General features: G+C 47.7%; 1 protein-coding gene and 1 long non-coding RNA gene across 3 annotated transcripts in view; one reads left to right on the forward strand and one right to left on the reverse strand.

Moving 5' to 3' along the window:
* Positions 1 to 626: 626 nt before the first annotated feature.
* Positions 627 to 14,971, reverse strand: CALML6 (calmodulin like 6). The gene is made up of 5 exons (XM_081201758.1): positions 14,804 to 14,971; positions 8,467 to 8,641; positions 6,840 to 6,984; positions 5,222 to 5,322; positions 627 to 1,304 (listed from the first exon to the last, which is right to left on the reverse strand). Exons 1-5 carry the CDS (start codon positions 14,804 to 14,806, stop codon positions 1,258 to 1,260), a joined length of 471 nt encoding a protein of 156 aa, XP_081057884.1. The 5' UTR covers positions 14,807 to 14,971; the 3' UTR covers positions 627 to 1,257.
* Positions 1,312 to 26,442, forward strand: part of LOC308591166 — a 34,788-nt gene continuing 9,657 nt past the window's right edge. Inside the window, exons 1-4 of one of the 2 annotated variants that reach the window (XR_014010014.1) lie at positions 1,312 to 2,029; positions 2,520 to 2,598; positions 3,217 to 3,375; positions 23,716 to 23,872. This is a non-coding gene — a long non-coding RNA (uncharacterized lncRNA). Of the gene's footprint in view, positions 2,599 to 3,216; positions 3,376 to 23,715; positions 23,873 to 26,442 lie in introns of both variants that reach the window. The other variant, XR_014010013.1, reaches the window with a different exon arrangement.

Below are 26,442 nucleotides of genomic sequence, written 5' to 3' on the forward strand. Positions count from 1 at the left end.
GGGCCTGGCGGCCATTTTGGGTGCCGAGATCTTGCCAGAAAAAAGCGCTCTACCCCCCCAAAAAAGAAACCAGGCCAGGGGGGCCTGCAATCTTGTGAGGGCCATGTGACTCGCACAGGAACACGGTGAGGAAGATGTGCATTCCGGTTTGAGAACTCAATATGTTGGTCATAAGATGAGCCTGCTGGATCAGGCCCAATGGCCCATCTAGTCCAGCATGCTGTTCTCACAGTGGTCGGCCAGATACCTCTGAGGAAACTTGCAAGCGGGGCCCAAGCCCTAGAACATTCTCCCCTCCTCTATGGTTTCCAGCAACTGATGTTCAGAAGCATTTCTGCCTCCAAATGTGGAGATAGAGCAATAGCCATCATGGCTGGTAGCTGTTAATAACCTTATCCCCTCAGAATTTGTCCAATCCTCTTAAGGCTGTCCAAGTTGTTGGCTATTACTGCCTCCTGTGGGAGCAAGTGCCATAGCTTAACTATGTGCTGCATAAGAAGTTCTTTTAAAAATCTGTCCTGCATCTTCCAGCATTTAACCGCATCTGTTCTTGGCCTTACAGGCCTGCGTTTCTTTCACTGATTCTACCCAAAAAGCCACACTTAGGGGGTAAAGAAAACGGAAACTGGTTTCATTGAAATTTTATTAATATGAATCTTAAACAAGTGCAATCTGTCCAGTTTCCAGCCCTCAATTGCCCAAGGCGATTTAACTTGAGCTGGGCACACACCATGTATTTCTAGCACATTGAAAGCACATTATTTCCCATGAAGATTCCTGAGAGCTGTAGTTTACCCCTCACATAGCTACAAGTCCCAGCACAGTTAACTGCAGCTCACAGGATTCTTTGGGGGAAATAATGTGCTTTAAAAGTATTGTGAGTACACAGCCTTAAAGCTATGCTAACTTTGTGTGGGGTAGATGCCTGTCGGAGTTCCGGGGTCTTCTCTGAAGAATTCTGGGAATTGTAGCTGAAGGAGAATCTTCTCTTTTTGCAGAACGACCGAATTACACTTTTAAACCTGTTTTAACTCTGTCATGTAGATACACGCTGGGACTGGATTTCCCTCACCCCTCTTTGCTTGCAAACTTCTTTCTGTAGGGATGTGGAGATCTGTACACCAATATTTTTTATTTTACCTACAGACATTGTGAGACTTGCCCCTTTTGTCTATTTACATTGCAAGCAGGAAAGTCGCTTGGGTGGAGAGTGGGGACGGGACTCTGACATCAAGAATTAATTTCTTCCAGTGGGCCTTATTGGGTCAATTTAAATGATTCACCGGTCATCATCGCCACAAACTCTAGAAGGGGAAAACAAACATAGATATTTATTAGGAAGAAGGTGGAATTGATCGTTTTTCTTCCTCCCCTTGCCCATTTCTTAACTTTCTGCTGTATTTTCAAACACAAATTCAAGAGACGTAAGCCCTGCTGAGCTCAGTGGGGCTTGTTTGTTTATTACATGCAATGTATTTATAGCACACTTCTCCAAGCTATGACCTGTAGGATACCAGGTTTCAAATCCCCACTCGGCCATGAAACTCACTGGGTGACCTTGGGTAAATCTCTTAACCTACCTCACAGGGTTGTGGTGAGAATGAAAAGGGGAGGAGGAGAACCCTGAGCTCCTTGGGAGATAAAGTTAGTATATAAATGTAGTCCCAATGGTTGGTCCATTGGTCAACATCATCTGCACCTTTTCAAAGGCCTGCCTGATTAGATCTTCAGTCTAGCTGGGAGGAGAGAATCCCACAATCTGGGAACAGCCACAGAAAAGGCTCACTCTATCATGTCACCATCAACTTTGCGTCTGATGTGAATGGGACCAAGACAGGGTGCTCGCCTGAGAATCTTAGCACATGGGCAGGTTCATAAAGGGAGGCACGATCTTTCTGGTAATCTGAGTCCAAGCCACTTATTAGCAAGCATTACACTCGATAGGTACCACCCACTCTTTTCACATGGAGGCCTGCGCTGGTAGGCCTGACCATCAGCACCAGCCAGTCATTGTTCTGCCCTGTTTGAGGTAGGCCTGGGTGCTGTGTAGAGTCCTGCCGGTCAGGCCCTTATCTCCCAGAGTTTGGCCATGTTCACTTTAAACAGCCATGGCTTCCCCGCCAAAAATTTTTTGGGAGCTGTCATTTGTTAAGCATGCTGCAAATTGTTAGGAGACAAGCTCTATCCCCTTCAGCGTTACAATTCCCAGAATTCCCTGGGAAGAGGGATTGGTTGCTAAAGCACTCGACTCTGTGAGGGGTGTTTTAATGGCTCTAGGCACCCTTAACAAATGACAACTCCCAGAATTCTTTGGGAGAAGCAATGGCTACTTACAGTGCTTTGAATGTATGGTGTGAATGGGGCCCGTTACAAGTTTGTTCCAACAGTGCATGGTCCATGTGGCCTGGAAAATCAGGTGACACTGAAGGGGCCAGTCAGCAGCTTAAGAGAGATGTAAGCCTTGCAGACCTTCTGACTTCCTTCTGCCTTGTTAGTGCGCCCTTCCTTCTGCCTCCTAGCTCCAGGCGCTCAGACTGCAACCTACCTTCAAGGACCCTGCCTCAATTGCCAATCAATAGTTGTCACAGGAGCATGCCGGTAAGTAATCACACAGTTTAAAGCCGGATTTAACTATTTATTAGCAAAAACACTATTTCTGCAGATTTGGTTGTGTGTTAAACTTAATGAGCAGAGTAGCTCATTCCCGGTGGTCTTACTCCATGAAAACCAGTTGATAAGTCTGAACGTCCCCGCCTTCTCGCAGCTGTCTAAGTCCCCTCCTCTCCAGGTCTTTCCCCAAGCAATCAGAGACTGCGCCTGGGTGCAACCAACCTCTCCTCTGCCCTTTTCATACCTCTTCTAGTTCTGGAAGACCAGGAAAGAAGGGGGCTTGTCACAGTAGGAGGGGGAGACACCCGTGACTCTGCACCAGCCTGACTCATCTCTGCCTCTTGCCATCCCTTCCCTCACTTTCCTGCTTCAGCTTCTGCCTCTGATTCTGGACTACTTTCTGCTACAGACTCTCCCAGCTCACTAAGCTCTGTTACCTCTTCAGCTCCTGATACCTTCTCTTCCCGGTCTTTCCCCCCTTTTCCCTCTGACCTCTCATCCTTCTTCCCTTGTGTGTGTGTGGGGGGGAGGTGTTCCTCAGCTGGTTCCTCCCGCCATTCCTCTGTTTCCAACCAGTCCGTGACAATAGTTTGCTTTTTTCTCTAGAGCATAGAAATCCAGAAACGGCAGCCAGGTGTGGGTGAATGGAGCCAGCTGCAGCCACTGACACATCGCCCAAATAGAGGTCATCCACTAACAGTGAGCACCTGGACATCATACCAACGCGGACATATAGGGGACCCAGTTGCAATCTTCCCGGCTACGGTGAGATGCATTGTGCATAGTAGTTATTGCAAACTGCATCTCTACATATGTGTATCTTATTCAAATATATTCCTCTTTGGGAGTTAATGTATTCCTTCTCCTTTGGCAATGTGGAAATAGCCAATGCCTCACACTACTCCTGGAGTGGGGAACATTTTTTCAGCCAGGGGGAGGGGACACATGACCTTCCGAGCAACCTTGTAGGGGGCTGCATGTTTGACAGGGCCAGGCCTGAATTAATGGCCCAGAGATGTCAGACCCTAAAGGATGGAGTCTCTGGAGTCAAAGCCAGAGAGAGTTTGGTCATATTAGTGAGACTTTCCAGGGTGCAGGCAAGCTGTATCCTTAGCCTGGATGGGTCTTGCAGAGGCAGAAAGAGCACCCCTCCATTTGCTGCTCTGAAACAAACATGTACAGGGACATCCTTGGTTGGAGAGTGCATCTGAGCCAAACATTTTTGTCCATACATGATCTTGGGGGTGGGCAACATGCTCAGTTGGTCTTTGGGGGAAACTGTCTAAGGAACCTCCTGCTAGATAATACCATCTCTACGCCACTGTCTGCACCACCAAAAACCACAACCACGTTTCTGTAGTAATCCAAGCATTGTTTTCAATTTATTTATTGCATTTATATCCTACCTTTCCTTCAAATGAGCTCAAGGTTGCATACATGGTTTTCCACACACACCCCTCATTTAATCCTCACAACAACCCTGTGAGGCAGGTTAGGCTGAGAGGCAGTGACTGGCCCCAAGGTCACCCAAATGGGGGTTTGAACCCTAGTCTCCCCCAGGTTTTATTCCAATGCTTTAACCACTATACCACAACCTGTGGGATCAAACGATTGGGCAGCAACCACCGCATGGCCTCCTGCAATGCAAGAACGGTCTTTAGATCCTTGCCACATATTTTGTAAAAGCAAATTAAGGGACAGTTGTTTTAAGAGTAGGAAAAGTGGCACACGCTGCAATTTATCAAATACGGATACTGACTAATGTCAGAATGGTGCACTATACTGCCATCTGCTGGAAGGTCTGAAGAACTGTGATGGTGCTTCCTGGGTTTATCTGTGTTTCAAGTCAAACATTCTACTAGGAAATAGGTTAGGAAATTGAGTTCAGGATACGTGCAAAACAATGGCGGGGACAGTAAAGTCAGATGGTGGTATCTCAGAGGGTGTAGCCAAATACTGTTGTACTCTGTGAACTCTACAGACCAAGGTGTGCAGTGGGCGGGGGGGGGGGTGGTGGAGTTTTTGCTTTTGCTTTATGTCCCATTGAACTCAATGGGCATTGCTTCTGAGTAGGCATGTACAGTATTGCACAGTGTGTCACACAAAATGTGTAAAATCCGTGGGTATGCTGGATTAAGGTTGAGCAGTCTTGAACCATTGACTCAGCTAGGGAGGGGCTATGGAATGTTCATTAAAACTCCAAAATTCTTAAAGAGAAAAATAAGAATGCAATCCACAAAGCCCAGGTCAAGTAAGACCATGTTGCATTGGTGACAAGAGAATTAGGAGGAGGAGGAGGCAGAACTGTGGAAGTCTTGCCAATTGTTAGATTGTGTCTACGTACTTCTTTAATGCCATGTGTATTTTGAACAAAAAGATAGGGGTGCTGATGTGGCTCAGTTGGTTAGAGCATGGTGCTGATAACACGAAGGTTGCAGGTTTAATCCCCATGTGGGACAGCTGCAGATTCCTGCGTTGCAGAGGGGTTGGGCTAGATGATCCTCAGGGTCCCTTCCAACTCTACAGTTCTATGATTCTATGAATGATTCTATATGGCTGACTGTACCTATGAGACGTTCCTCCCTTCTAACTCCCCATGCATTTCTGATACCTTCATAGTCAATGGTCCCATCCCCGTCTTTGTCAGCTTCTTTCATCATGAGTTCTGCTTCCTGTTCGTTCAGCGGCTCCCCGGCGTTCGTCAGCACATACCTAAAGGGCAGAGGCTACGGTAAGGCGTGGTTGTGCACTATCTGGTATGCTGCCTCTAAACATGGAGGTTCTGCTTTACCTGCACTCACAAAGAGCTATAGATCCGTTCGATTCATGCAGCGCATATTTAATCCATGGAACTCACTCCCACAAGAGGCAGTGATGGCCGCCAACATGACAACCATCACAGATGTCATCTTGGATGAGCGGAATTGGATTGCTCCGGGCCAGGATGAATACTGTGTGGCTTGAAAAGAGGACTGGACAAATTTGTGGGATAGAAGGCTGTGGGAGGGGTAAACTACAATGCCTACGAATCTGGGAATTCCACTCTTAACTCTTCATCCTGGTTTCTTCGAGGTGAATGCTCGTCAAAACCAGAATGATGGCTATGTTCTTCCTCCAATTCCTGGAAATGGCAGGTGTACAGAATGTCATTGTGCTCGGGTCCTGCTTGTGGCATCCGGACTGGATGGGCTGCTGGACTGATCCAGCAAACTCATCTCATGTTCTTATGCATTTTTTAGTCTGTACAGAATGGAGGCTGGGCTCACATACATACTGTCAGAGCTGCTTCCAGATCCTAGCTCACAGAGGATCACGCTAGCCAGCGATCATTAAGTAAAAGTCTTTATTGAGTTACAGTTTCCATTCTCAAGCTGCTGCGTGCAACTCTACGTCTAGTGGCTAGATCGGCGAAGCTCCGTCTGAGTCTCCGCCCTTTGTGCACCAACTTAATATCCTAGCCCTGCTCCACCTTTTCCGCCTGACTGTTCTCCTCTGGGTCCCTCTGCCCCCCGGGGTCTCTTCCTTCCTGGATTCTTCTGACGCCGACCCCCCGGACCCTCCTGTCTCCTTGCGCCGGGCTTTAGGACCTGTCTCCCTTTCCGGGCTGCCTACTGCGTCACTTTCCTGTGCATTTGAACTTGGCACGCGCGCCCAACCTTCCACTTTCCGTCTGACCGTTTCTTCGCTCCCCGATGGAGGTGTGGCCACTCCTGACTCGTGCCCTCCCCCCTGTTGTGAGCTGCCAGCGCTTGATCCCTGGCTCCCTTCCTCTTCCCTGCTCTCTGGCAGTGACGCTGGTCCCGATTTCCAACTGCTCTCCCCTGAGTCCCCTCTGGCTCTATCTGCCTGGGGTGTCCCCCTAGGCTCCCCCCTTGCCCTGGCCACTGGTGCTCCTTTCTGTGAATCTTCTGATTCACTGGAAAGACTCGGAGATCTCGGGTCGTCGTCATCACTCATCTTTTCTTCTGCCTCCTCCCCCTCGCTCTCTGTTTCCTCCCTTGCCCTTGCCTCTGCTCCTGAACCCCTGACACATACCAAAACAACTACAACCACATGGGAACTGTGGTTTACCCTTCACAGAGCTACAACTCCCAGCACCCTTAAACTACAATCCCCAGAATTCTCTGGGCCAAAGCCATGTACTTTAAATGGTGTGGATGTGAGTAGCAAACTTGGACGGGAGACTTGGCAATTCCCACCCTCCTTTGCCCTGTCTTCTGCTCACTTACTTCAAGGTGTTCCAGTCAATGTAGCCTTTGTGCTCCTGATCAAAGACCTTGAAAGCTGCCCTTAGCTCTTCATCCTGGTTTTTTGACTTTTCGTGGTAAATCCCCATCAAAACCAGGAACCCATCACAGTTGAAGGTGCCTTTGTCTAGGGGAAGAAAAGGAAGGAAGGACTTCTGGAATCCATTAATGCATTCCTATAAGCCAGTTCTTTTTCAACCCAAGGGTCAAAAACATTCCCTTCTAGACAGCTGTCCGAAAGACACATGTCAGTGGTGGTCAGGACCAGGGGCAGTGGGTGCAAAACAGTAGGTGCAGATTTTACATTGGCTGTGCTTATGCAAAAGTAAGTCCCATTGGTGATTTTAGACTCTGGACATTTTAGACTTTGCTGTACTTTGGGATGCTTTCTGCTCATTCTTTTCGCGTAGGGCCACAGACATTTGTACCAGGCCTGTGCAGAGCTTGTCTTGATCTTGGCATGGCAGTGTAAGACCAGTAAGCCCCTAGTGGGGGGCCCTGGCTGGCTTAGCCCTCCAAGGTCTGGGGCAAGTGTACCCGGCTGCCTCCTCCCTCTGCCTGGTCTGCCACACAGTCCTGCCTTGAGGGTACCACTATAAATAGGCTCCTTTTACTGGGAGGAATGGTTGGGAATTGCAAACTAATGTGTGTGGGCAGGGGGAGAGAAAAATAGAATGTATGTGTAACACAGAGAGAGAGAGAGACAGAGAGAGAGAGAGAGAGAGAGAGAGAGAGAGGGAGGGAGGGAGGGATGCTACTGCCCCTGTTTGCTCCACTCGCCAAGCTCTTTGCCTTTCCCACACACCTGACCAACCCCCAACCCCACTTTGCACCATACCCTCACCTATCCCCCCCATAGCTGGCACCAAGCTCCACCCCCTTTTAAAGGAGGAGGTGCTTCAGAGTGGCCTGCTAAGCCGCTGTGTAAAGCACCTTCTTCGCCTCCATTAAACCTCACCACAAGCGTGTTTACCAGAAGTGGGAGGTGTTTCAGAGTGGCTTTCCCCCTCTGTTAAACGACTTGGCTGGACCAGCCTGCCGTTCCTCATGCTGCAGTTGGAGTGGCTGCCTATCAGCAGCTATGCAAACTGCAGAGCGTGACAACATCTTACATTTTTATGTATATAGCAAGATAATACGGAGCGCCCTTATGCTGAGTCAGGCCATTGGTTCATTAAGCTCACCATTGTTGATGCTGACTGGCAGCACGGCAGGGTTGTCTCTCCCTGCCCTACCAGGAGACACCAGGAATTGGACTTGGGCCCTTTGGCATGCAGAGCAAATGCTCCACCCCTGAGCTGTCGCCCTTCCCAGATAGATTGATAAACACAAACTCTCTCTCTTTCCACAGCCCTTCCTTTAATTGTAGCACCAGTGGCGTAGCGTGGGTTGTCAGCACCCGGGGCAAGGCAAGTAATTTGCGCCCCCTAACCCATGGATTTGCGCCCCCTAACCCATGGATTTGTGCCCCCTAACCCTAACCCCCAGATGTTGCGCCCGGTGCGGCCGGGCCCCCCTGCACCCCCCACGCTATGCCACTGTGTAGCACTATTAGATTTGGGGGGCCAGAATTCTTTCTGAAAAGCCAGGCCAGACAGGGAATCCTTACTGTCTTTGTCCACATCCTTTGCCATCGTTGCCAGCTCTCTCTTGGTGGGGTTGATGCCAATCAGGCTCATGAGCCTCTCCAGCTCATCCGTTTTCACCAAGCCGTTCCCCTCTTCGTCGAACATCTCAAAGATGCCCTTGTACTCGGTGATCTGCTCCGGCGTCAAGGCGATCGACTGCAGGTGAAGAGAGGCATTAAGCGACTGGGGCCTGGGTGACAAAATGATGCCTTGGGTAGTGTTCCTGTTCAGGGGGCCAGCCAACCTCCTTTCCCACGGTACTCCGTTCCATTCCCTCCAGGGATCTGTGCTGCCCTATCCCTGCCAGCCAGCCAGGATTCCATGCCCACAGAGCATGTTCATGTCTTGTTTGCCTGTTTCAGGAGAGTTGCCCCCTTAGGGTTGCCCCCTTTTGTACTTTTGCAAGCCTTAACACACACCCAGAGAGAGAGAAAGCAAGACGCTGGTATTTGCTCTCCCCCCACACACACACACAAAAAAGAAAAAGAGAAAAGGTTGCCTCAGACTGAAAATATTTCCTCACCTCTTCCCTAAGCAAATAAATATCACTGTACAGTGGTACCTCAGGTTACATACGCTTCAGGTTACAGACTCCGCTAACCGAGAAATAGTACCTCGGGTTAAGAACTTTGCTTCAGGATGAGAACAGAAATCGTGCTCTGGCGGCACGGCAGCAGCAGGAGGCCCCATTAGCTAAAGTGGTGCTTCAGGTTAAGAACAGTTTCAGGTTAAGAATGGACCTCCGGAATGAATTAAGTACTTAACCCAAGGTACCACTGTACTTTCTGCAACACAGGAACGGGCCTTTTCTGTGGTGGCTCCCTGTTTGTGGAATGCTCTCCCCAGGGATGCTTGCCTGGCGCCATCATTATCATTATATATTACATATATAATGTAATATATATAATGTAATTATATATAATATAACCTAGCAGTTTGAAAGCACATCAAGTGCAAGTAGATAAATAGGTACCACTCCAACAGGAAGGTAAACGGCATTTCCGTGCGCTGCTCTGGTTCACCAGAAGTGACTTATCATGCTGGCCACATGACCCGGAAGCTGTCTGCAGACAAACGCCGGTCTCTCGGCCTGTAGAGCGAGATGAGCACCGCAACCCCAGTCGTTCGCGACTGGACTTAACTGTCAGGGGTCCTTTACCTTTTTAGAAGTAATAATAATAAAAACTCCATTTCCCTTTGTTCTCACCATGGACAAACCATCAGTAGCCCTCCACCATGTGTGATCTGAGGAAGTGGCCATATTCCTCAGTGATTTGTGCCCCCCAATTTTTTTTGGCGGTTTAACTTTTTATTTTTGTGCCAAAATTAAACTCGCCAGTCTTTCCTTAATTTGCCACAATACTATTTGTTTGTCATTTTTAAGACCTGGGCACAGCTGTTCACCCAGCCATGAAATTCACCAGATAGCCTCTCAGTTTAGCCAACCTCACTGGGTTGTTGTAAAGAGGAACACACACCATTGCTTCTGGGAGGAGGAAGAGAGGAGAAAGCTTGCCACCTGTTTTCAGAGTTAATTTTGAGCTCAAACTAGGAGCAAGCACCAGAGGGCAGTGTTGTGTAGCTTCAGAATCTTGAGCGCTATTCAATCCATCCCAGAATGATTTTATAATAAGCAAAGCATTTTCGAACAAGGGGTGGTCGGAGGCATTTCCAATTTATAACTGCAAATTTATTTATTTACCTAGTCTAATGGAAGCCATGTACCAATTTAATTTGCCCTTTGTTGGAATACGTCTTGCTTTTGGCCATAGCTGTTGCCAGGGGTGTGGGAGGTAAAATAATAGAATTCTAGAGTTGGAAGGGGATCCCAAGGGTCATCTAGTCCAACCCTCTGCAATATATATAATCAAGGTTTGTTTACCATCCCCTTAAGCACAACGTCTAGGGCATTTCACAAAAAATAGATGCAGATATGAAATATAACAAAAAAGGAAAATGTTTTTAAAGGGCATGGGGGCATTTATGGGAGAATAAACATGTCTGCCTAGGGGTGGAAGAAGACTCAGGTTGGTGCCAGGTGGGCCTCTTGGGGGAGGAAATTCCACAAACACTCTGCCACCTTTTTCTCTCTGGCCTTGCATCACCTGGAGGAGAATCTCTGAAGTTTTTCTCCCTCACTCCTAACACTAGAACTCAGAGCTATCCAGTAAAGCAGTATTTTGGAAGATTCAAGTGCAGGCCAAGGAAACTGATTTTTTCACCCTGCACACATAGCTAAACTTAGGGAATTTGCTCCCCCAAGAGGCCATGGCAGTCACCAATTTGGATGGCTTTGGAAGAGGGTTAGGCTAACAGTGGCTGCTAGCCACATGGGCTGTGTACACACTAAGCCTTTTAAGCACATTCAGAGCACGTGCTTTCATAGAATCATAAGAGCTGGAAGGGACCCAAGGTCCAACCAAGTCCAACCCCACCTGCAATGCAGGAATATGCCATTGTCCCATACGGAGATGGAACCTGCGACCTTGACGTTCTCAGCACCATGCTCTAACCAACTGATCAAGAACCCAAGGGCATAATTCTTTCCCTCAAAGAATTCTGGGTACTGTAGTTTGTTAAGGGGGTTTCTGGGAAATTACGACACTCGGAGGGGTGAACTTACAATGCCCAGAATTCTTTGGAGGACAGAATGTGTTTCGAATGTGCTTTAAAGTTATAGTGAATATACAGGCTGTGTTCTGCCATCCTGTCGGAGGCAGGATGCCTCCATATACTAGTTGATGTGGTGAACAAGTGGGGAGAGTGTGCCGGTGAAATAAATATATGTTTGTAAGAGAGGCGGGGGCAAGGAAGAACAAGAGGAATAGGGGTCAGTGGTGGGTTAGTCATTAACTGCAAAGAGTGGTGATTCTGATAGTATTTGGGGGCACAGGGTCGGTCTGACCCAGATTATTGCAATTAATGAGCATGACTAATTAAGGTCAATTAATTTCAGCAGGTCTATTCTGAGCAGGACTAATGTTGCCTACAACCCACTTTTTAAAACTAGGGTCAGGATTGTGTCCTTTAACACTCCTCTCTCCCACTTTCCTGTAGAAAAATATATATCTGAGGGTATCACCGCTCCCAGGGGGAGACTGTGTACCCTGGCATCCCATGAATGAGGTTTTTTTTATTTCATTGAAGACTGAGAAAACAGAAACTGTTTGAGAAGGGGAAGCGCTGAAGGTAATTGTTGCTACAGCAACACATCAGCTGCATGGTTTGCAACAATTATAATAAATATGATTGATTGTTCTTTAGAGAAAGGTGCTTGGGATATCAGATCCCTGCTTGAGAAAGCACTTGCTTTATTAAAAAGAAATCCAGGAAGATATTAGTAATAATAGGCATGCTCTTTCATTGATATATCAAGGGAACTTTGAAGTTCTGAACTTTGATTGGACTTTCCCCATTAACTGTAGTCACCCAATGCTTTGAAAGCACTGCTGGCAAAAATGAGGTGTTTAAATGAGGGTGGGCCTTTTTGGTGGTGGTGGGAATATAGTCCTCTTTCAGTAATTTGAGAATGGGATGCAAAATGGGCTGAATGGCTCATCCTTTCAGAATGAGCCAGATATCCAACCAGGCAACATTGCTGCCACCTTGAATCGGCTTTGTGATGTCATCGCATGCCCAAATCTGATTGGTTACATAGCACCGCATCACATTTAATCCATCAGGGGGAGCCTTTGGCCTTCCAAATGTTGCTGAGCTGCCACTCCTATAATCATTGGCTAGGCTTGCTAGGGCTGATGGGAGTTGTAGTTCAACAACATCTGGAGGGCTAAAGGTTTCCCACACCTACACTATGTGATCTCTGATTGGTTGGGATCACATTCTCAGGGGCAAGACAATCAACAGACCCAAGTTAGATCGTGACCATTGATTTCAATGAGTCCACTCTCAGTAGCACTTAATTAGATACAACCACATGTTTTTGGACCCCCTTCAATATTGAAGCCCGGAAGTTGAATATGAAGCTGCTACATGCACACCCACCCATGAATAGCTGCACTGGTGAAAAGTCCTCTATCACAGTGTTTCCCAACCTTTTTTTGGGCAAAGGCACACTTGTTTGAGGAAAAAAATCTCGTGGCACACCACCATTACAGCCCCGTGACGTCAGCGCGCAGCGTCACGCCGGGAGGGACGCACGAAAGTGAAAGTTTTCATTTTTTTCCCTCCCCCTTGCCAGGGAACCTCCAAGCTTTGGGGGTGGGGGGGAGGAGGCAGCAAAGCGAGGGACTGAGGGACGGCGGCAGCTGAGGCGGCGGCGGCTGTTGTGGTGGTGGCGGCGATAGCGGGCGGAGGAGGGGGCGGCGGCGGGGCCGAGGTGGCCGGCGGCGGCGGGGGAGGCGGCGGCGGGTGGAGCAGGAGGGCGGCCGAGGCCGGTGAGGGAGTAGGGTTGCCCGGGGCTTGAGGAGCCGTCGCCGGGAGTTGCTGCTGCTGTTGTTGTTGCTGCTGCCCGGACATGCCGGCCTCCTCCTCGTCCGCTGTCTCGCGCTCCTCCCTTTTGCACGCGCTGCCCCGCCGCCGCCCCATTGGCTGGGTCCTGTCAGCTGATCCTGTGTTATTTCCTGTGTGTGTGTGTGTGAGGGGAGAATGGAGAGAGAAACCTCGGCACCACCACCGCGGAGCCGCCCCCGGCTCGACGCGGATCCTCGCCGCCGCCGCCTCTCACCGCCCGACTCGCTCGCCTCCCTCCCACGGCACACCAGCCAACTTCTCACGGCCCACTAGTGTGCCGCGGAACACCGGTTGGGAAACACTGCTCTATCAATCCCTCTGATTGCAAACACAGTGCTCCCATGCCAGCAGAAACAGTGCCAAATCTGTGCTACTAAGCGTTAAAATAATAAAATAAGCAAAAAGTACACACACACCCCAAACCCCACTCTCTCAGACAAGCAGCCCAGAAAGGAATAAGCATGCTGAGTGTTCTTCAGCTGTCTCAGAATGTTGGAGAGAATGAATTTGTCTCCTTGAGCCTCATACAGATTATATAGCACCCTGGAGAAGGAGGTGGATGAATGGACAGGAGAACTCTAGTTATGGTTGAAAATTTAGAGACCCTCCAGATGCCCTTTTTATGGTGGGTTCACAATGATTTGTAGTAATGATGGTATCAAGGTGGTTATGCATTATCCTTGCTTCCAAAACAGTGTGCGCCTGCCAAGTTTTTGGGTAGACATAGTGCTGCATTTCCAATCATGCTGTGTGACGTGTTGAAATCCTGTAACTTTTCATGCCACAAATATTCCAGTTTATTTTTTGGTTTGTTGTTTGCTACAGTGCAATAATTGCCCCTGCAGACGGCAAACTAATAAGCGGGGGGGGGGGGGAATGACTGGCCCTGTATAAATCCACCACGAATACCCTATTGCTGCATAATACACCCTGCCCCCCCCAAAAAAAAATCCCACCGTGTAAAACAGCAATACTTTGTTACTGGTCTGATTTATGGAGAACATTTGAATAATATATAAAAAGTTGTTTTTTTGTTTGTTTGCTGCATCAAATTTTAAAAAATCTATTTAGTCCTACATTTGGGAGATTTGCCTATAAAAGCAAATAATCAAAAGCTAGATAACCTCCTCTGAGAAGCTCAGGTTTTCTGGTGATGGTATCTAGAGGTCTGCCACAGAGGTTCCATTTAGCAAAGGCTGTCAAATAGACATTGAGAGATCTTTTCCGTGAGCTTGGTTAACACTTGTTCTAAAGGAATTAAAGGAAGGGGTCCTGTTCAACCCTCTAAAGATCTTTTGCTAACCTTCCTAAACGTACTGCAAAGTCCACTACTTTGGATGAACCCAAGTTGTGGGAAAGGCAGAGGGACAATGTCCCTCTATCCCCATTTCACTTGTTCAGTGCAACAGGAAACCTCCAGTTAGGAACAGAAGAAGCTGCCTTATACTGTCAGAACATTTTATCCATTTATCTCAGTAATGCCTACACTGGTGAGCAGCAGCTCTTCAGGATTTCAGGCAGGGAGTCTCTCCCCGTCCTACCTGGAGATGCCAGGGGTTGAACCTGAGACCTTTTGCATGCCATGCTGATGCTCTACCCACATAGGAAGCTACCTTAAGCTGAATCAGACCATTGGTCCATCTAACTCTGTACTGTCCACATGGACTGGCAGCATCTCTCTAGGTTGTTGGTCAGAGGACATTCCCAGCCCTATTTGAAGATGCTGGGAACTGAACCAGCATGCAGAGCAGGTGCTGTAACCACTCAGCCACAAAACACTCCCCAGTTCTGAAAGCATAATTCAAGTTAATTCAAAGTTGCGGAAATTCCAGGTAAAAGGAGACTCACCATTTTCTTGGTGTTTTCGAACTGCTTCGAGAAGGTGAGTTTGCTGGTGGAGGAGTTGAGCACGAGGACAGGTCATGAAGTCACTCCCTTTTACAGCTAGAGAAAAAGTGCTCAGCACTCAGGACCCAGGGGGATGAGCCTCTTGGCAACCTTTTATGGAAGTGAAGGTGGAGGGAGCCCTATTTCTGGAGGGTTCTTCCTTCTCAACAGCACCTGCTGCTGCGTCCCAGAGGCCCCCTGGCTACAAGGCAACTTCCATGGCTATTTTGTGTGGTCACAATGGTGAGGAAGAAAAGCCCATTTTGTTCATTCAAAAATGTCTCTCCTACTTCACATTCTCTCTCTCTCTCTCTCTCTCTCTCTCTCTCTCTCTCTCCCCCTCTCTCTCTCCCTCTCTCTCTGAGTTCTTTGTAAAAGCATTTACAGTGGTACCTCAGGTTACAGACACTTCAGGTTACATACGCTTCAGGTTACAGACTCCGCTAACCCAGAAATAGTACCTCGGGTTAAGAACTTTGCTTCAGGATGAGAACAGAAATCATGCAGTGGCGGCACAGTGGCAGCAGGAGGCCCCATTAGCTAAAGTGGTGCTTCAGGTTAAGAAGTTTCAGGTTAAGTATGGACCTCCGGAACAAATTAAGTACTTAACCTGAGGTACCACTGTATATGAATAATAAGGCAGAGGCGGGGGTGTTTGGCTTTTGTTTTAACAAAGAGTGGTGGAGGTGAATGAACTGCAACAGTTCCCTGCTCCCAAGGAGCTTACAAATGTAAATTGGGCAGGAGGAAGAAGACCCAGGACAGTGGAACAGACTCCTACAAGAGGCAGTGGACTCTCCTTCCTTGAAGGCTTTTAAGCAGAGGCTGGATGCCCATCTGTCATGGATGCTATAGTTGAGATTCCTGCATTGCAGGGGGTTGGACTAGATGACTCTCGGGGTCCCTTGCAGCTCTACAGTTCAATGATTTTATGCTATACTGTGTTCAGGAACCATTCCCCAACCCTTCATATATGAGCTGTGTTTTGGATTGTGATGTTAAGCTGCAATCCTCAGCGTGCTTACCTGGAAGTAAGCTCCAATGGGAGTTTACATCTGAGCAGACGTCTCTAGGATTGCATTATTTGCTTCATAAAGTATGACCCCCACGACATTCTGGCGACGTGGAAATAAGTGAGTGGAAGCACTCTCGCTGCTTCTAAAGGCTCTTTTTAGGACAAAGAGGGTTTTTAAAACAAACAAACAAACAAAAAACACCCATACATTTCAAAGAATGGAGCGAGGAAATAGCTACAGCTGCAGGGGAATGAGAAAGATAGCAAAAAGAGATCCTTTCCTTCCAATTTGTAATTATTTCCCTTCTGGACTTTTTCCACCAAAGTACATTTCAGCATTAAGCACTTTGCTCCTGATTGCAAAGTTTTATCTGGTGTGGTCACTTCTGAAAAACAGAACAAAACGTATCTTAGCAGTAAGGCAAGGGTGGGAAACCTTAGGCCTTGTGACTGTCCCCAGACAACCAGCCCTCCTCCACATCCTCCTTGCATGTTTTTGCCTGTCTGGAATGTGTCCTTGAACTCTGATCATGCTTCTTGCTTGCCTGGAAGAAGGACAGAGAGTGTGTGTGCAGGAAGCAGCGGCGGCCGCCGAGACCACATAACACCGGTCTTGAAAGACCTACATTGGCTCCCAGCATGTTTCCGAAAACAATTCAAAGTGTTGGTGTTGACCTTTAAAGCCCTAAACGGCCTCAGCCCAGTATACCTGAAGGAGCATCTCCACCCCCATCGTTCTGCTCGGACGCTGAGGTCCAGTGCTGAGGGCCTTCTGGCGGTTCTCTCATTGCAAGAAGCAAAGCTACAGGGAACCAGGCAGAGGGCCTTCTTGGTAGTGGCGCCCGCCCTGTGGAACACCCTCCCATCAGATGTCAAAGAGATAAACAACTACCTGACATTCAGAAGACATCTTAAGGCAGCCCTGTTCAGGGATGTTTTTAATGTGTGACATCTTAGTTTATTTTTGGTCTTTGTGGAAGCCGCCCAGAGTGGCTGGGGAAACCCAGCCAGATGGGCGGGGTACAAAAAATTATTATTATTATTATTATTATTATTATTATTATTACCACCATACCAAGGTAAAATTCACATTCATTTCTCCCCCAACTTTTGCCTCTGGACCTGCCCATCTAGGGCCACGTGGCTCTTGGAAGGTTGCCCACAAGGTAACATGGCCTTAGAGCTGAAAAAGCTCCCCCGCTATTGCTATAAATGACTGCTTACAAGCCAAGGGGCAGACAGCGAAACAGTGTAGAACAAGGCATGCAAGTCCTGTCCAGGAAAGGTTTGTAGTCTAAGTCTAATGAATGAATATTGAGAAAGGGAGGAAAGGGCAGAGCTAATCTCCCCTTACGTGGGGCCAATGGCCTGGTCCAGTTGTGATGTACCTATTGCAGCCTCTAGCTGTGTGTTTCTAGCAGCAGCAGTGGTTTTCCAAGATGGGGTGCTCCTCCGATGGGGTTCTCCACAGTGGTTGCTGGCGTGGCTAGAATAGAGCAGGGTAAGGTGTGTGAGAATGTCTCACATTAGCAGTTCCTGGAGTGCCAGGTTGTGTACAATGATCACCAAACTCCATTTGTATGTGATCAACACAAAGATCAATTGCACATTCTTTAAGGTGCATTGAAAACTGGTTTGACTCTGAGGAGTCCCTTTCTCTTGGTGCAATTCCCCCCCCCCCCAGCCACCCACTCCGTCTGTCTCCTGACCCCTGTTTTTCCTCCTCCTAAGCAAAGTGTCCAGCCTCTGCTGGCACTCTTAATGAGTTATGCCCCTGGCGGCATTTCCCGTAAGGGAGCAAATAGCAGCTCTGATTAGCCAGAACAGAGCCTAGCATGATTGCCAGAGCACGTTAGAGAGTAATTGTACAAATGTGCCATAACATCTCTAATGTGGAGATTAAGAGAACGGTTTGGAGAGCAGAAGGCCGTGAAGTAGCAGCGGCAGAGAAGGAGGGCAGAACTGGGGCGCTGGAAGAGCGGTCGGTTTGAGATTTCAGCATTTAGCAATGCCAAGTATTCCTAGATCCAGGAGAACATTGACAATAGCTTGCATCAATGTGTTTGTTTATACCATATGAACCCCACTTTTTATTCCAAGGTGGCACACACACTTCTCCCTCTATTTTATCCTCACAACAACCCTGTGAGGCTAATTCTTGTTTTGTCTCCATCCTCTGCCCTGCCGAGTTCTACAACACTGAGCCTGAGGAAGGTGTCAGCCCAGGCCACCCCTTGGACAGCTTGCAAGAAAGAAGGCAGGCAGGTGGGAGCTGGCTCAGGGCTGACCCCAATGCCCCCTTCACCGTATTCTGAAGCCATCCAAGTTGGTGGCCATCACACCCTCTCGTGGGTGTGAATTAATTGTTTAACTATATGCTGTCCCTGTATCTGCCCTGAATCTTCCAACATTCTCCTTTGCTGGATGACCCTGGTTTCTAGTCCCTCCACAGCTTGCATAATCCTGCACACCTCTGCCATGTCCCCTCTTCCCTGCCACAACTTTAAGCATGCAGATAACGCCCTCTGGCTTTTTGTGTGTGTGTGTGTGTGTGTGTGTTGATTGCCCTACGTTTGTTGCAGAACCCAGTGGGGGAAAGCGTCTTTCTTGCAAGGAAATAGGATGATACGGTTGCAAGCAGAGCACCTGTTGTTGTCCCTAAAGGCTTTAATCAGCACCACCAGCACCATGCCAGGTGGATAGCAGTCCCAAGAGCAAAGGCTCTCCAAGTTGCGCACGCCATATAAGGGGAGCGGTCAGAGGACAAGCATATTTTGAACACTGTCAAGGGAACTGGAAGCTACTAGCTATGGAAAGCCACTAAGTTTACTCCTGCTGCTGGGCCTGGGAGGGAAAATACTGCTGAGGAGGCTGACTTGGGGGGGGGGGGGAGAGATGTTACCAGCTTAATAGGGTCACATTTGCTCAGAGGAACCTGGAGCCTCGGATTGGCTGATACTGTACTTTAAATGAAACTTCACTCTCCACAGCCCTAAATGCTGCTGGCTATGGAGTGAGACAAGTCACTTCTAGACAATCTGTTTATTGAGCATTTGTCACAATTTGTTAGAACCAAGTTTGAGATGAGGTTAGATGATGTTGGCTATTAATTGAGCATTCATTCTAATCTAGAGCATGCCAGGCATCCTTTTCAAGTGTGCATTCATGACTATTTGTGCTCATGGTGGTGTTGGAGTGGTTATATGTGATCTGGCTTTCTGTAGTGTTTGCAAAAATTCCAGGGTGCTTGTTTTCCAATTGGTGCACATCCCATTTCCTGCTGAAGCCCTGTAATTTTAAATACCATAAATGTTCTGTTTGTTGGGTTGTTTCGTCCTGCTTTTGTTGTGTTGAGTTGCCCTCCAGACAGCGATGGTGCCGTAACATTGGGGTAGCATCACAGAATAATACTGAACGGCGGGTGGATGGTCCAGCATATTTCCACCATTAATGCACTATTATTGTGTCAACTGCACCTTGCAGAATACACCTGTTTAAAAGCACCTGTTTGGAGTGGGCCCTCTGATTTATGGGGAGGTGAAATTACACTGTGGGAAGCAAATGTTGCTCCCCCTTTTCCAAGCATTTCCTCATTGCTGTTATTATCCCAAAGAATTCAATTTGCAGAGTGGCAGGTAGTGAGGTTGTTGTGCAAGAACTCCAAAATCATCTTTGATTGTGCTCCCTGATGCTGTTATGTCATTAAATCTGACCTCCGAAGCAGCGACAGTCTGGAAGCTCACATATAATATTTTCACTAAGATATTTCCAAGCACACTTTAGCCTGCTTTTCAGGGGCATAAATTATATGTCAGGTCCAGACTGTGTGGACTACATAGAAATAAGCAAGATCTCAGTGTGCATTGAATGTAGAATATGATGTTGTTTGTATGCAGCTGTCTTTTCCAGAATGTGCTGGAAGCAGGTACTCCAGTGATCTAGGACCAAGGAATGATCTACCGTTTTATTTTTTAAAGGAATTGAAGAAAAACAGGGATGAGCCCAGTTTAAGCCAGCCTCCTACTTTCCTGGCCTCACACACACAAAGTCCATTTCTTCTGAGACACTGCAGTCACAACCCAGCCAGAGAACATGGAGTAATGGTGTGAAAGCTTTCCAACTGTACACTTTGATTCATCAGGAGCCTGTCTTGCAGTGATGCAAAAGCAAATAGGTTGCTCCCCCCCCCTTTCTGCTAGAGCTGCACCTACCCATTAGCCAGAGAGGGATGCGGGGGGGGGGGAGAGAGAGAGAGAGAGAGAGAGAGAGAGAGAGAGAGAGAGAGAGAGATTTGATTCCACATGCATTTAAAGGCAAATCTATTCAATTCACATTTTCTGGAACAATCTGAAAATCGAAATGCAGCCATCCTTCGAAATCCAGGCTTCTCTGAATTTTGCAATGCTGTGCTCCAACCACATAATATGTGTGAAAACGCTTACTGCAGGGTAAAGTGTGTAGAAAAATGCATGCATTGGTGAAAATAAGATACAAGACAACGACTACACTGTATTAAGGGTGATTGTGTTGCAAAATTGCGTATATATTAAAGGAAATGGCACACAATGGGGACCTTTGCATGAAAATGCTGGCGAATTTTCATGAGGGCTTTTGCCGTCGTTTAATTGCAAACTGACGTGGAAATGTGGAGAAGTGAACTTGAGAGCGGAAAAATGAGAAACTGAAATGGAAGGATTTGCCCATCCCTAACTGCAACAAAATGCTGCAGTGTGGCTTGGTGCTGTTTTGGTCTTCTGCTCAGTTCCACCTCCTTTCAGGAGCTTCCATTTTGAGCCCCTTCCTGATTTTCTGTTTCCTCCTCCCCCCCCTCCAAATTGCCAACAGATGCTCAGCATCCTGTTGTTCCTGAGCGTGCTCAGGCCTCATTGGGCTGCCCCCCACCCCTGCTCTTCTCACGTCCTCCCCAATATATTCCCCCTGCTTCTGCAAAAGTTAGGGTTTCCAAAGCCATGTACTTTATTTACCATCATTGGACTATATATGCAATCATAACCAGGCACTTGAGTTCACAGCTGGTAGTTCCTGCAACAGAGCTTTGCTGTGTTCTGACCAGTCAACCTTGCCTTCCGCTAACATCCTCCATTGTATTACCCTTCTCACCTCCTAGATGCGATGGCTATGTTTCTCTCCCTCCATTGTTGGTTGCAGTAAGCCTCTGAATGCCAGGTGCTGGGAATCACAGGTGGGGGAACAGCTGATGTTGCACTCAGGTCCTCCTTGTGGGTTTTCCTATGGAAATCTAGTTGGCTGCTAAGAGCAGGATCCTGGACTAGATTAGATGGGCTTTTGGCCTGATCCAGCAGCCAGACTTTTCTTCTGTTTTTTCCCATCTCTCTTCCCACCAGGAAGTGCATGCACTTGGGACACCAAAATGAAAAAAATGAGAAATTTTTGAAAGAATTTGATATATTTTTTAAAAAAGCACCAAAGTAGTTATCATGGGGAAAATTAGAACTTGGTTAGACTTATTACACTTCACTCCAAACTCTCTCTCCCCATTTTTTTGTTTGTTTTTTATTCCTTATCCCCACTGAAACTGTGTGTGTGTCCCCCTTACTAATGTAAATTGAAGTAATGCAAGGAAATTGGATCCTGTCATGTGTTGCACACGACACACATGCATGCACATTTCAGCACACATGTAAGTTTTGGTTTAGTACTGCTTTTATTTTGAATTATATATTGGGGGGCTTTCATAGGTGCCATCCCACGCTGAAGATTGTGGGTGCCCTCAACGAAGGGCTTCAACTTTGCCCATTGGCTTTGGGGGCCCGCAGCACTCACAAATATATTATTGTGGGTGCCAAAGCACCTGTGACCCCCTGGAGTTGGCTCCAGTGGGGTGGGGGCTTATAATAGTTTCAGTGCCCAGGGATTGGAAAGGTCTTAATCAGCATTGAATATTAGACAGAAACCCTCTCTATGGCCTTCTCAGCTGAATCTCTTTCTCTTCCAACCAGCCTTTTAAGCAGAGATCTTTCCCAGCCTGCATCTTTTTTAGATATTTAGATATTTTTTAATTGTTCTAGTCATTGCTGCGTTTGCCACCCTGGGCTCCTTTGGGGAGGAAGGGCAGGATATAAATAAATAATGGTGGGTGGTGTTTTTAAATTGCAGTCAATTGTCCCACCCACTTCTGCTCCTCGCTTCGCCGACTGCTGGCATGTGGCCCTTGGCAGGTTGTTAAGAAGGGCCAGTGGCCCATGGGATGAAACAGGCTCCCTCCCCACCCTGTTCTAACTGAGGATGCCAGGGATTGAAACTGGAAGATTCTGTATGCAAAGCCCAGGCTGTGCCAATGAGCTGATGCTGCTCCCAAGTCGTGCATTATCATTTCCGTGTGTGCATTTAGAAGCCTATGCAAAAGAGACCTCTTGGTCCCTCCCCATTAAAATGGATCTCTCAGAGACCCGCAGGAGAAGGTTGAAAGCTGAGTGCTACTCTCAGTTCATTATTTTTGGAAAGATAATGCCCTATATCTCCCCAACAGGGAAAATAGGATCGGTGATTTGGCTGAGACAGAGTCACATAAGAATGCAAGAAGAGCTTAGTTGCTGAAACAAGCTTAAAACCTCATTGTAGGCCAACATCATCTGAAGGGCCACAGGTTCCCTGGTTCACTGCCTAGGGAGGTGTGCCAGCTTGCAGTTGTGCTGTACTGCACACAGAACAGGCTAGTATAAGTGAGGATGGGTCCTACTTTTAGCCTCAGCAGATCCCAACAGATGCTCAGAAAGCATGCAAGAGACATTTCCTTTCCACTTACCCAACACTGCTCATATCTATCCCCCCAGAAATGTGAGGGCCGGGTAGAGGCAAGTGCAAACAGTTTGTAAGAACACAAAAAGAGGCCAAAGGCCCATTGTGTCCAACAACCGGCTCTCCCAGCGGCCGATCAGATGTCCCAATGATAAGTCCACAAGCGCGACCTGAGTACAAAAGCAGCTCTCCCCGTCTGTGACTACCAGTGACCTAGTATTGTGACCTAGTATTCAGAGGCATATTGCCTCCGACAGTGGAGGGAGAAAACCTAGCCAATTGGCTAGTAGCCAATGATAGCCTTCTGCTATTTGAATTTGCCTGACCTTCATTTAAAGTCCTTGAAGAGGCAGCACCAGTCCTGAGAAATGGGACTATCCTTGGAAAATTCAAATGACCCTTGAGGTGCATACTTCTCCTGCCCTTTTCTCAGTGGCGTAGCGTGGGTTGTCAGCACCCGGGGCAAGGCAAGTAATTTGCGCCCCCTAACCCGTGGATTTGCGCCCCCTAACCCTAACCCCCAGATGCTGCGCCCGGTGCGGCCGGCCCCCCCTGCACCCCCCACGCTACGCCACTGCCTTTTCTTTCCCAAGTTTTTTTGGGGGGTGGGAGTGGGGCAATGTTCTTAAACCAAGGAGGAATGCCGTTATTGCTTTTCAGTATGATGTCAGAAATAGAAATTGCTAAGCACTGGAGTGTGTGTGTGTGTGTGTGTGTGTGTGTGTGAGAGAGAGAGAGAGAGAGAGAGAGAGAGAGAGAGAGAGAGCGCTTGCCCACTCTTGGTCTGGTTTGTTGCATTACATTTGCTCTTGTGAGCTGGTGTTATTTGGCTCCTGCAGTTTATTTTAATTGCTTTGGAGACCCAGCCTCCGGCTCAGCTCTCTAGCTGCCTGCTGCTAGCAAACGCTCCTCCAAACCCCAAGCATCCCCCAGCTGTACTTTCGCCTGCCAAGAGAGGTGTCTGAATAAAATTGTGTTGTGTGCGGAGAAATGGGTGATGCGTGTACACACAGAGACGCACGCCCCCTACTCGCCGGCTGGCTAAAAATAGCTCTCTCTTGCTCTCTCTTGTACATAGATTTTCTGCTGCTCTAGGTTCCACGCCTCGCTCCTGGTTCGGCTAGTTGGAGATGTGGGCGCTCATTAGGTCTTTTAAGAAGGATCGAGATGCAAGCGTTTTCCAAAAGCACCGGAGAAGCACCATCCCCTCCCCAAATGTGCTGCCGCATATCCAGGTGTGTTATGTGTCATATAACTAGAAAAAATCTGAATCACATAGGAGGTTGCCTTACAAAGTCAGACAATTGCTCCATCTAGCATTGTTTTGTCTACATGGACTGGCAACGGCTTTCCAGAGTTTTTCAGAAGGGGGACATTCCCAGCCCTGCTAGGGATTGAACCTGGAACATTCTGCATGCCAAGCATATGCTCTACCACAGTGCTACAGGCCTTCACCTTAACCCATGAAAATGTCTTGTACTGAGCTGGCCCATTGGTCCAGTATTGTCTGCACTGATTGGTACGGTTTTTCAGGCAGAGGGTATTCCCAGCCCTGCCTGGAGATTCCAGGAATTGTACCTGGGACTTCCTGCATGCAAGGCAGATGCTCAGCCACTGAGCTATAGCCCTTCCCAGAACCAATTCCCTAGCACAGGGTGGTGGTCTCCCATATCACTGGAGTTCTTCACACACAGCATAAGAATTCATCTGTTGGGGATTTCCTGCATCAAGCCAGGGGTTGCTTTACCCACCATTTTTGTTCTGCTTGTTTGTTGTGTTGTATTTTTAGTTGTTGATTTTAGTCTTCTCTATGTGACCTTTTGTTGCCGTTTTTTACCTTGAAGGGTGGGATATGCATAACCATCCAATTGTGCAAACAAATCCTTTACGTGCTACTCTTGCTGTGTCGTTAATCTTCCACAAGATGGCACCCAGAGGTACCACGATTACTACCCTGGATTTAATGAAGGATGTAAATTCCAACTACAACAGAGAATGTTCCATCTCCAGATGATGCACATACCCTTCTCCAACTTGAGGAAATCAATGTGATAGGATGACTAGGACTTCTATACTAGATAGCTAGTATTCTAGTCATTAGATCACTTAACCAGGTGAGTCTCTCAGCACCTCAAAATTTATTGTTCATTGGATACACCGCTCTGAGAGGAGATGAAATTCCCTTCCCCCAGATTCTGAACTGGGAGCAGCGGCTCAGACCTTTTTTGAGAGAAAGAAGGCTAAATCGGCTCACAAATCACCCTTTTCTCGAGATTTCCTTGCAGTTTGTGCAATCCAAGGCCATTCAGTGGTGCCACAGTGCCTGGCTGTTTAAATTATTTGCACTCTCATCAGAGAGATGGGCTCTCCTGGGGAGAGTCACCAGGCCGTTTTTGGAGATATAAAGGCTCGGTTTAAAATTTGGCCTTATTAGAACAACATCTGCCTTCCCTAGGAGCTCTCCTAACACCTGAAGAACTGGCCCTCTGTTACTGGTATCCTGCTGCTTGATGAGTTCTGCTTTTTAAAGCCTTGTACTGTTTCAAACACCAGTAAATAATAATACTAGGCTATATCAAAGGTTAGTTCTACTCAGATTGAAAGTGGTGGACATGTTTAACTTAGGTTTATTGATTTCAGTGGATATACTTTGACTAGAAATTAGTTGGTGTGCAACCCACTGTTATTTATTGCTGTTGTACCCAGTGGCGTAGCGTGGGGGTGCAGGGGGGGGCCGGCCGCACCGGGCGCAACATCTGGGGGGGGCGCGCTCACACTCGCAGCTCTCTGCCCCTACCTGGGTTAGGGGGCGCAAATTACTTGCCTTGCCCCGGGTGCTGACAACCCACGCTACGCCACTGGTTGTACCCATGGGCATCTGGTTGGTCACTGTGAGAAGTGAATGCTGGACGAGATGCAGCAGCCAAGATATTCTTATGAGTAATAGAGAGTGAGGGATGTTGCCTTCATGCCCTGCCTGTGGTCTTCCTGCAGCCATCTGATTGGCCACTTTGAGGACAGGAGACTGGACTTGGTGGGACTTTGGTCTGATCCTGCAGACACCTATGGCTGGGAATGTATCTTGGTCCGAAATTCTGGGGACTCTCTGTCAGCCAGTGTAGACAATACTGAGAAGGATGGAGCAATAGTCTGAGTCAGTGCAGGTCTGCTTGCTATGTTCCTAAAGTGCCCTGTGGCATAATGGTGCCACTCCTGGAGATTTTAAAGCTTCCTTTTCCCCTTTGCTGTCTTGAAAGGGATCTTTATGCTGCTATGTCTCTGCTAGCTTTTAGGGGGACTTCTTGTTTTATATTTGCTTATACAGTGGTACCTCGGGTTACATACGCTTCAGGTTACAGACTTCGCTAACCCAGAAATAGTACCTCGGGTTAAGAACTTTGCTTCAGGATGAGAACAGAAATCGTGCTCCGGCGGCACGGCAGCAACAGGAGGCCCCATTAGCTAAAGTGGTGCTTCAGGTTAAGAACAGTTTCAGGTTAAGTACAGACCTCCAGAACGATTAAGTACTTAACCTGAGGTACCACTGTAACTGGTTTTATTGTTTTAAATTTATTGTATTTAAAAAAAAAATAGTGAGCCACCCAGATGTATATACTGTAAATGCAAGAAATAAATCAAAGCAAGAAATAAATAGCCCTCTGTAATGTAAACAACACCTTTGGGAATCCTTCCTATCCCATCCTCGGGTCTGATGCAGTGGGGGGGGGGACCACATTTGCGCAGAGTGCAGCAGAATAATATAAGACTGCCATGTGCAGCCACCTCAAGGGAATGTGGCATTGAG

Source organism: Podarcis bocagei (genome assembly GCF_964188305.1).
Source record: "Podarcis bocagei genome assembly, chromosome: 7".
NCBI classification, from domain to species: domain Eukaryota; kingdom Metazoa; phylum Chordata; class Lepidosauria; order Squamata; family Lacertidae; genus Podarcis; species Podarcis bocagei.

What these genes read in the sequence shown, in the direction of transcription:
- CALML6 (XM_081201758.1), bottom strand. An exon ending in AAAGGATGTGGACAAAGACA is followed by an intron (nt 6,985 to 8,466) that starts GTAAGGATTCCC and finishes TTCTTCCCCTAG; the next exon opens with ACAAAGGCACCTTCAACTGT. An exon ending in TGGGACCATTGACTATGAAG is followed by an intron (nt 1,305 to 5,221) that starts GTATCAGAAATG and finishes TTCCCCTTCTAG; the next exon opens with AGTTTGTGGCGATGATGACC.